We start from the raw sequence: 10558 nt of genomic DNA on the forward strand, positions 1-10558 counted from the left end.
AATTTGGTGGAGACTCGCTATTGGAACTGATCAAACACAATAATGTTAAATCTAACACAACATGTTCTACTTGGAAATAAAAAAGACGAATAAAGTCACTGAGCTTCCGTGGGAAAAGTATGTTTTAAAATCCAACTCAGGATATCTAGTGAATCTCTATACAAAAACCATATTGCCTTTCCAATGATCTTGTTTTAGTAGTAGAAAAATTCGACTACGATCAATACCCAATGATGTGTATCTAGATACATTACACATATATTAACAACAAATAAAAGATCAATTGTGTAACTCTGATTTCAACTGCAATTGTGTAAGTATAAGCAAATTCAGATTTATGGGTTCGAGATTTTTATATTGAACTCATTATATTTTAAAGCTATGTCTATTATTTATTACAATTTTAATAAATTTTTATACATAAATATATGCTCTACATCAAAAGTTAGGAGTTCAATAAAAGCCGAAGCAACTATGGTACATCCTCCCTAACAATGTTAGAAGTATATACATATTCTAGCCACAAAAAATAACCTAAAAAGGACCAAAGTGCACATAAGAACTTGACGGAAAGAATCATTTTTTATGTAGGAGATTTCTCGTTGCATGGAGTGGATGGACAAGATTACTAGTCTAACGTGTCTAACGCTTCTTCTCATGTTATTTCTTCTAATTCTTTCAGAGAAGTTGTTTCACTTCACTACTCTAAAACATGATAACCTGACGGAAAGAATCATTTTTTTGATTCTTGAATTATCACAATGGCGCTTCAGCTGCAACCAACTGTGAGAAATGGTGTCTTTCAGTACCCTTCTGCAATTAGACCTTTCGGGAATAGAAAAAAAGTTTTTTTTAAAGCACAAGCCACTCCTACAAGAACCCAGGTACACTCTCTGCTGTCAAATCCCATTCTTGATTCTTGATTTTTTTTAAACTTTTTTTCTGAAAATAAATTTGAAGATTGAATCTTGTTGCAGAGGATAATGGAGGGAATTGCAGTAAGTGGGGAGGTTGGTGGCGCTGGTGGTGCATACTCATATACTGCATTGAAAAGATTGGACCAGCTGTTGTCTAAAATTTGCTCTGCTTCAGCAGGTATATACTAAATATTTTTCAAAACAGATACTCACTCCCTTTCAATTTGTTTCATTGGTTTTGACTTAACACAAACTCACAAAGTGTAAGAAAGTAAAGAATATTTTTTAATTTTGTGATCTTAAACTAAATATATTTAGAATGTACCAAAAGGAAATGAATTCTTTTTGAATGGACTGAAAAGGAAAGGTAAGACAAATAATTTCAAACAAACGGACTACATTTGTGTCCATTACTTGGGCTGTTATAACTATACTTGTTCCATAGTCTATTTGTTGATAGGGTATGCCTGCACCAAGAATTGATGTTCAAAGAACTATACTTGTTCCATTCTTGTTATAACTTTACTTGTTCCATAGTCTATTTGTCTTTAATTTCTTATTTGTAGTTGTTGAAGAACCCCAGAAAGTTGTTTCCTCTGTCCCCGGATCATTCAAAGATTCTGAGCATGTTGGAAATTCGGAGGAAATGTTCGATGTCATCGTTTGTGGAGGTACTTTGGGAATCTTCATTGCCACAGCATTAAGTTCCAAAGGTCTTCGAGTTGGAGTTGTGGAAAGGAATGTTTTAAAAGGGGTATTGTATTATACTCCCCTGCCTTAGTGGGATTCAGTTTTGCTATTCAGAATTAGTCATCTGCTTAGGAGTCCAATAATGCTTGACTTTTGGGAAATTGATGAACAGAGGGAGCAAGAGTGGAACATATCAAGGAAAGAGCTACTGGAACTTGTTGAAGTTGGCGTTTTAACTGAAGATGACATTGAAGAGGCCACTGCTGCCAGTTTCAACCCTGTATGTTCTTTATCCTAGAATTTGTTCGATATGCCAATGAAGAGTCTTATATCATTGTCCTGATCCTGAAAGCAATGGTAGCCTTAATTAGTCTTTACTCTTTACAAATAACAAGATCACTGTTTAGGTATTTGAACTGCTCTCGCTTTGTGAATAACTGTGTACCTTGATATTGTCTTAAAATAACACTAGTTATCCCAGGATTAATTATCCCAGGATAGTTATCCTGGGATAACTTATTCCACCATGTATATGGGATAACTTATCCCATCACTATGGTATAAATGGTGGGATAATTTATCCCAAACATGGCAACCAAACAAGACACCAAATTTTTATCCCAGGACTATTTAGTCTTATCCCTCACACCAAACGACCCTAAGTCTTGGGCATAAAGTAATCCGAATTCTGGTAATAATGATTTCTCCTATCCAGTGTGTACCTACCACTTCTTGTTTGGAAGGCCGATAGAGAACAAATTTTCTTTCTTTTTGCGAATGGACTTGGGATGAGGATACATAGAGCAAAAGAGGCAAAGTTAAACATCTCACCGATACTGTTGCTCAAGTGTATAATTTTGAAATGACTTCTGCGATCTGCCTCCTGGTAAGGGTCCTCTACTGTTTTCTAATGCATCGTTACTTTTTGATTTCTGAGTCACTTTGCAGAATAGATGTGGATTTGAAGGGAAGGGAGACATTTGGGTCCAGGGCATTCTCAATCTTGGTGTTTCGTAAGTCTGTTATCCATACCCTGTCCCCTCTGGAATCTGTGTGCAGCCAAAGTTCATAACTTTTAAGTTTTTTGTGTTTGCTACTATAAGAACATCAAAATCTCTCTTCTTCTTTTTTCTGTTTGGAAACACAATGAGTTATGCAGCTATATTGTTGTTATCCGGGTGCATCCTTCAATATCCAACTATCCAATCCTCTTGAAAGATGTATTAAATACTATTCTTTCATGGAGCAGAATCAGGATCAGAACAAACTGCTAATTAAGAAGCGAAAAAGGCAGGTTGTACACACAAGAACCCTGATAGCATCATACTGATGAAAGCAACCAATTAGGTTTAATTAGCATAATGTTTTGAACCTCAATGGTGGGAAACCACAGATATAGCCTTTTTCTAAAGATATATAGGCAGTGTATAAGCAAATGTATCAACATAATAGGTCCTGCCTTGCTTAGGTTTCCCACCTCACCTCCCATATTAGGGTCTAAATGGAAGAAAATGGATGGTGATGATTTATATAACCGACCCCAACTAGCTTGGGCTTGCAGAATAGTAATCACTATTATTGTTGTTTTCCACATTCTCCCTGTTATGGAAAGCTTAGTAACTAGAAGTTGGAAAAGTCAGTTATGTTCAACTATCAATGAAGTGAAGTACTTCTATGCTGCATCTGAACATTATTCAAGTTTTAAATAATTATAGTTTAGATGGTATATCACTAACATATATTTTTATTAACTTTTTAAAAGAACGTGGTTCAAGAACTTATTTGTTGCTTATAATTTCTATGTTTTTGTGAAACCCAGCTCAAAGTCTTAATGTTCTTTTATACTATCCGTTCACAGGCCAGTAAAGCTTGTGGAGATTGTGAAAGACCGTTTTGATTCCCTTGGAGGTGTCACGTTTGAAGGTTTCAGCGTCTCTAACATATCCGTGTATCAGGATGCAGCAGTATGCTTACTTACTCATAAATGTGGCTATTTAAGGATGCACTTTATCACTTAGGCAGCATCCTAGGTTAGGCTAGAAAGCAATGAATTTCCTTATTTGATTTCTAATTTGGGCATTGGCTTTTCCTTTGATTGACTTTATGCTTAACCTCAAATGACCTTTGTTCAATTTGGCCAACCTAACAATGACCAGAATGAGGTTGAAAGGACTGAAATCCTAAACACAATTACACAATATTTCAAATAACAAAATCACAAAACTCTTGAATTCTTTCGTAGAGAAAAACTTGGAAGTAGTACTAAAGTCACAAAAGGTTATGAAGATGATCTGAGGGGTGGGATGATATTTGGGTTTCTTTAACTGAAAAGGTTTTGCATTACCATCAAAAGAATACTGTCAATTATCTTTTTGCTATAATTTAATTCATAGTAGATGAGTAAAGTTCATCCAGATATTGCTTGTATTTTTCTTTTTATAGGTCTTGCAACTAAAGGAGGGAAAGACTTTATTCTCGCGTCTTATCATTGATGCAATGGGGAATTTTTCTCCCATTGTAAAGCAGGTGCAGAATCTTTTCTTAAAGCATACAACTATTATCTGTTTCTTTCTGTGAAAAAATGATTTTGGTATCATGCTTCGGTAAAGGTCAGGAGAGGTGGTCCCATTTAAGGGCTGGTTATGTTACATCACAATGATAGTTAGATTGGAAGATAGTAAATAAAAGATCTCTCTTATTACATCACTTAATTCCCCCAAAAGTATCATGCATTCAAGGATTACTTGGACCTCGTAATCCTTCCTCCAACACTTTTGATATAAGTCTTCTCTATTTCACTTACTTAATTCCTCTTTGGATTATTTTATTAGTTCATTTCCTAATATCTAGAACTGGCTCTTATGATTGAAAATTGCTTTAGATTAGATGTGGAAGGAAACCAGAGGGTATGTGCCTTGTGGTTGGAACTTGCTGCCGTGGTTTTAAGGAGAACTCTACAAGTGATGTCATATTTAGCAGTGCTACCGCAAAGGAAGTTGGCCAGTCACTAGTACAATATTTCTGGGAGGTAAAACGATTTCTTGGAAAGCATGCAATTGAATTGCTAAGATGCTTTAAGATAATCATGCACATCATAGTCTGGAAAACTCTTGTGCTTAGCCAATAACAACGTTCCCATGATCTTCAGGCATTTCCTGCTGGCTCGGGTCCCATAGACCGAACCACTTATATGTTCACTTATGTTGATCCTCAACCCGGATCTCCACAGCTGGAAGAGTTACTAGAAGATTACTGGGATTTGATGCCAAAGTATCAGGTAACCTTTGGAGTAAGCTATTTGGGGATTATGTTTGGCATACTTCTGTTTTCCCTTTTTTCTTCTGGGACCTGTATCTTGTCGTTGTTCCTTGCTATAAATCTTATTTGGAGGTCCCTGAAAGATCTGAAGCCAGTTAAAAACATCTGCCAAGGGACTCATGTTATTTGCTTTTGTTGTTCGGATTAACTTTGTAGGTCCGGTGCTTTAGATTATTAACAATAACTGCTATCTTGTTGTATAAAATTGTCATTCTCCTAAGTGATTTATTCAACCTCTAATTTCTCCCATTTTTAATTTATAGGGCGTGTCTTTCGACGATCTGGAGATCTTAAGGATAATATTTGGCATTTTCCCAACATATAGAGACAGGTAACCATTAACTTTAAGGTTTGTGCTTAGGCCTTGATTTATATCCATCAGATGCTATTGTTGTTTCACTTGCCACCTAACATCATTGTTTTTTCCATGGATATTTGAATAACTGAAGCATCCTTAAATATATATATAACACCTTGCATTTGATACATGGCTTTTTGTGTATTATTAAGTTGAGTTATTATCAAAAACTTCTCACTTTTCTTTTTACTATTTCTGATAATTCTGTCCCTTTCATTTTGATGGCAGTCCATTGCCAGCAGCGTTTGATCGTATTTTACAGGTTTTTCATCAAACCCTTTAAAGGCATGAAACATTCCAGTTACATATCAATAGAATACATGAGTTTGAATGTCTACAGTTTGGGGATGCTAGTGGCATACAGTCACCAGTTTCTTTTGGTGGTTTTGGGAGCTTGACTAGGCACCTGGGGAGATTGACTACTGGTAAAAGTTCATCTGATTTCCATCTATAACATCTTGCTAATACATGAAACCTTCTTTCAAGACGAAAAGACTAATGACGTACATGTTAACCAGCTTACCTCTCTTAGATATTTGACTAGTTTACTTTAAAATGTGTTAGATTTTTTAAATGGACGTAAATATTAGGCTCCCGCTAAAAGAAAATTAAGATTGCAGATTTCTATTAATGTTGCTTAATTCTTATCATTACATCCTTTAACTGATACCTGGCCTTCCCCTCCTTAACTTTGACCTGCAAAAGAGCTTCTGCGGAGCTATTTTCCCACTTGGAAAAACTGTGGCTTCTGGTGCACTGATTATTTTTGGTCTTTTTCTTTGGGGACAAGGTATATATGAGGCACTTGAAGGCAATTTTCTAGACTCTAAAAGTTTGTCAATGTTGAATCCTTACATGGTGAGTTCTCAGCTGGTACATAAGCTCTTGAATAACTCAACTATCACCACACTTATGTATTATGTTCTGCAGCCGAACTTGAGCTCTTCCTGGTTATTTCAAAGGGCAATGTCAGCAAAGAAACAGTCCAACGTTCCACCAGATTTTATCAATGAACTTCTTTTTGCCAATTTCATAAGTATGCAGGTACGTCATCATCATCTTATAAGGAGTTCAAATGCCTTTACATTTTCAGTATAGGATTTTGAGTTCTTTACTCTTTTCTTGTTGTCATCTATTTGCAGAAACTAGGGGATCCTGTCTTGAGACCTTTTCTTCAGGTGAACTATCTTATTGTGGTATACAGTTTCTGTATCTAGTCTAGAACTAATATCCTTTCATCTTAATTGATATAGGATGTTATACAGTTTGGGCCTCTTGTGAAAACACTAGGCCTCATAACGTTAACGAGACCTCAGATTATTCCATCAATATTCAAGCAGGTAAATATATGTCAGCCTTTTTTTATCACTCAATTTTGCACCCCGCACCAAGGAGCAAGGAATTGCTCTTTTTCTCCTATTGTAAATATCATATCCTTAAAAATGTTAATTTTTTGGGGCATTTGCACAAATAGCTTCTTTTTTTTAGTGCACTATTTAAATTATGTTTCCATTAGTCCAATGAGGTAAATTTGGGCAAAAAAGAAAGGCTACACCAACTAGTTTTAAAGGAAAATTTTAGCCCACTGTGCTTACGGAATACAATTTAAAGAGTAGCCTCAAAAGAAAACTTTTAATGGCCTGACTAGGAGTTCTAGCTTTTAAGTCTAATGCAACAGCCACCATCTTATGCATTGGAGTTAAAAAGAACAGACAATATTTCATTTTTCTGTTTTTAGTCTCCTGAGAAGTACTGTTGCGTTTCACAAAAAAAGCTATAAAGCATAACCAGCTGTGAACTTCCTTCTAGTTACTGCCTTTGAGTATCATAACCTCTGAACCTCACAGTTGCGAAAGACATAGAATTCTGTCATCCAAAAGATCAATACGAGTCACTTCATTCTGAAAATTGTACAATTCTAATATTTCTAGATGTGTAAATAATGTTGGGTTGCATATTAGTGAGGAAAACTAAACACCAGATGATTTTTTCAGGTCGGAATTCCTGTGCTTCTTGAATGGTTTGGACATTTTATCATGCTGGGATACTATACATTTCTCTCTACCTTCCTCGACCCTACTATTAGGTAATAAGCTTTCGTAATACATAGTTCTATTTCTTGTGTGATATTTGACAGTAAGCACTTTGATTTCCAATTGCATTGTAACTAGCCACCACCTGACAATTATCATTCTATGTTAGGCCATTGATAGAATCATTTCCAGCCAAGATGAGATATGAATGGAAACGCGGACTTGAAGCTTGGCAATATGGAGCTGGTTTAGACTACAAACTGAGTCCCTCTGAAGTTCACGAGACGGCTAAAAGATCAGATCCTAGTAAAGAAACTTTTAGTACTAACAGCCTAAAATGAAATATCCCAGTACATTATTAGCAGCAGTAAAGAGTATCAATGTATATGCTATAATAACCAGCTGCAGTAGCCAGTGATTCAATTCTCACATTACCTTTATTACAGTAAATACCATCTTTTTTTTTTTGCCTACTTGTTTACTGAGTTTTGTTGTGTTTTTTGAAATATTTGTTCTTTAACACTTTTAGGAATGCTGTATTCTTCTCATTAATTTCACTCATCTCAGAAAGTTATGTAACTTTATTTTGTAACATAACAGTCTCTCAACTAATGATGGTCATTATCTAAAAAAAAATGCCACCTAACTATTGTCATTTCAGTCTCAGGTCACTCAAATAATTTAAACTATATTTCTGATAGATTACTAATTTTAGATTAAATTAGTTGAGTTATTTTGTAGATGAAATAGAAATAGTTAGGTGTTTTTGTAAGTGAATGGAAATAATTGGGTGATTTTCTGTTACAAATAAACTCAAAGTACTGAACTATTTGAGATACTTATCATTAATGGAGCTAATTTTTGTGTCATAAAATAAAATTAAGTGATTTTTTCTATGATAGAAACTTCACTTGAGTGATACTTTCTCCGTTTATTTTTATTTGTCACTTATTTTTAAAATAAATGATATTTGTCACTTTTAACATATTAATAAAAAATAATAATTTTTTTCTATGTTAAATACTTATTTTTTAAATCATTTTTCAAGACATCAGTTAATAGGAAATAGTTTGACAAAATACCTATATTAATAATTATTTTTGTAATGAATATGTCAAATCAAACTGTGATGAGTAGAAGTGAACAGAGGTAGGAAGAAATAACTCTTAAATTTAAACACCATAAATTAATGTGGCACAACCTTGTTTGACTCCATCTTATTTTACTCCTCACTTTCTCTTTTACATGTATTTTTTTTTTAAAAAAAAAAACTTATTTATATTTTGAAAGAAAGAAAATTAAATGTAAAGGTAAAGGACAACTATAATATTTACAAGTCTCCTCTTGAACATTCCAGAAAATTAAACTCTCCAGAAACTTGTAGACCATTCACAGGAGAACTATCCTTTGCCTTTTGCTTCAACATCTATATAAACTCCAACTCTCCAATTCCATTAATCATCATAACAAAAATACAATTCTCATTCACATTCTTAAGCTGCTCTACTTACCATCATCAAATCAGGAAAAAAAAAAAATGGCAAAATCAAATGTTGGTGTTATGAGTTTTCTTGTCTTAGCAACAATTCTAGCCATTCTTCCATCAAAAACCCAAGCTTTAATGCCATACACACGCCCATTCTTCGACTTAATGTTCCCACAAGAAGACCCATTTAAGATTCTTGAACAAAACCCACTTACAATCCCTAAAGGTATTGATCAATCAATGGCCTTATTAGCTCGTTCAGATTGGAAAGAAACATCGAAAGAACACATAATATCACTTGACATTCCTGGGATGAAAAAGGAAGATATCAAGATCGAGGTTGAAGAAAACAGAGTATTGAGAATTAGCGGAGAGAGAAAAACAGAGATGGAGAATATTGAAGGTGAGAAATGGCATAGAGTTGAGAGAACTTCTGGAAAGTTCTGGAGACAGTTTAAGCTTCCAAGGAATGTTGATTTGGAACATATTAAAGCTAATTTGGAAAATGGGGTGTTGAAGATTACTGTACCAAAATTGGCTGAAGAAGAGAAGAAACAGAGTAAAGTGATTAGTATTTCTGAACAAGTAAATGGTGCTGGTGGTGAAGATATTAAAGCTACAATGTGATTATTTTTCATAATCATCATGTGTTTTTGTTTTAATCATGTTGGTTGTTTGAGTTACTGTTGAGGTTGGGTTAATTAACGTTCTGTAATTAAGCTTACGGAGATGAAGATTATAATAATATAATTGTAAGAGTCTCTGCTTGTCTTATCAATTATGTGACATGTTTTACTATTTGTTCGTTTCTCAAAAAACATAGTCTTAATTGGTATTTTGGGTATGAACTAGGAGTAAAATGTTAAAAACATAATTTAATTTAATTTTAGTTCAATACCTAAATTATTGAAGTATTAGTTACCTATCTGAAATATAACTATTAGTATTAGTTGCAGATCTAAAATATAGCTTGATGTTGGTATGTAGGGATGTTCATGGTTTAATTTGGATCAATTAAAATTAAAAATAAATTAAATTAATTGCTTTTTAAATTTCTAAAATGAAATGAAATGAAAGAAGTAATCGTTAATTTTTTTAGTTAATAACCATGAACGACCCTATTGGTATGTCCAAAGTCCAATACTCTATGTTTTATTTTTAAAAAAATTGTCATAATATCTAACACCATGCAATTTTTTTAAGCGTAATATTTTATGAATATATAATTATTCAAAATTGCTGTAATATATATATATATATATACATATATAATTGTTAAAAATTATTAAAAATTGATAACATTATAATAAGTTAGCGTGATAATTATTCAAAATTGATGACATTATAATAAGTTAAAAAGTTATTCTTATATAAAGTTTTAAGTATGGTAAAAAATGTCACGTATGAAAATTTCTTTTTAATAAATTAATGTATTTTTAAGAAATAAGATTATAATTATTTGAGTTTAATGAGCTATCTTGACTAGGGGAGAGAGGGGATTTGAGGTGATGCCTATTAATAATAATAATTGAGTGATATTTATACTTGGCATAATACATATATTGGATCCTAACTTGACTTCAAATTTTAACTTTGACCTTCAACTTTCATAGTGCACAAACATGCATTTTAATTATCCAACTTTTTAATAAATAAAGACGCAAGTCCTAGTTGACAAAACGCGTGATGTGCACTTATTTTGCACGCGTTAGGAGTAATTTTTGAGGCCCAAAATAGTAAAAAAAATGTTGAAATC

At 33.5% G+C, this 10558-nt stretch overlaps 2 protein-coding genes across 3 annotated transcripts; both read left to right on the plus strand.

Moving 5' to 3' along the window:
• Positions 1-698: 698 nt before the first annotated feature.
• LOC102595883 (uncharacterized) lies at positions 699-7784 on the plus strand. 2 transcript variants are annotated; one of them, XM_006349357.2, is made up of 18 exons: positions 699-884; positions 978-1095; positions 1484-1671; positions 1780-1887; positions 2556-2620; positions 3466-3571; positions 4050-4133; positions 4489-4635; positions 4756-4884; positions 5189-5256; positions 5512-5545; positions 5624-5708; positions 6074-6141; positions 6214-6327; positions 6426-6461; positions 6537-6623; positions 7278-7369; positions 7486-7784. In XM_006349357.2, the coding sequence occupies exons 1-18, from the start codon at positions 762-764 to the stop codon at positions 7655-7657; spliced, it is 1824 nt and encodes a 607-aa protein (XP_006349419.1). In that variant the 5' UTR covers positions 699-761; the 3' UTR covers positions 7658-7784. The 2 variants fall into 2 exon arrangements, with proteins under 2 accessions (XP_006349419.1, XP_015165008.1); XM_015309522.1 differs by lacking the exon at positions 699-884 and having other exon boundaries at positions 1029-1095; positions 1501-1671.
• An 884-nt stretch (positions 7785-8668) lies between these two features.
• LOC102601494 (22.7 kDa class IV heat shock protein) lies at positions 8669-9603 on the plus strand. The gene has a single exon (XM_006349209.2). The coding sequence runs from the start codon at positions 8854-8856 to the stop codon at positions 9427-9429; it is 576 nt and encodes a 191-aa protein (XP_006349271.1). The 5' UTR covers positions 8669-8853; the 3' UTR covers positions 9430-9603.
• The last annotated feature ends 955 nt before the right edge of the window (positions 9604-10558 follow it).

The sequence above is a fragment of the Solanum tuberosum genome, unplaced genomic scaffold (genome assembly GCF_000226075.1).
Source record: "Solanum tuberosum cultivar DM 1-3 516 R44 unplaced genomic scaffold, SolTub_3.0 scf00105, whole genome shotgun sequence".
NCBI classification, from domain to species: domain Eukaryota; kingdom Viridiplantae; phylum Streptophyta; class Magnoliopsida; order Solanales; family Solanaceae; genus Solanum; species Solanum tuberosum.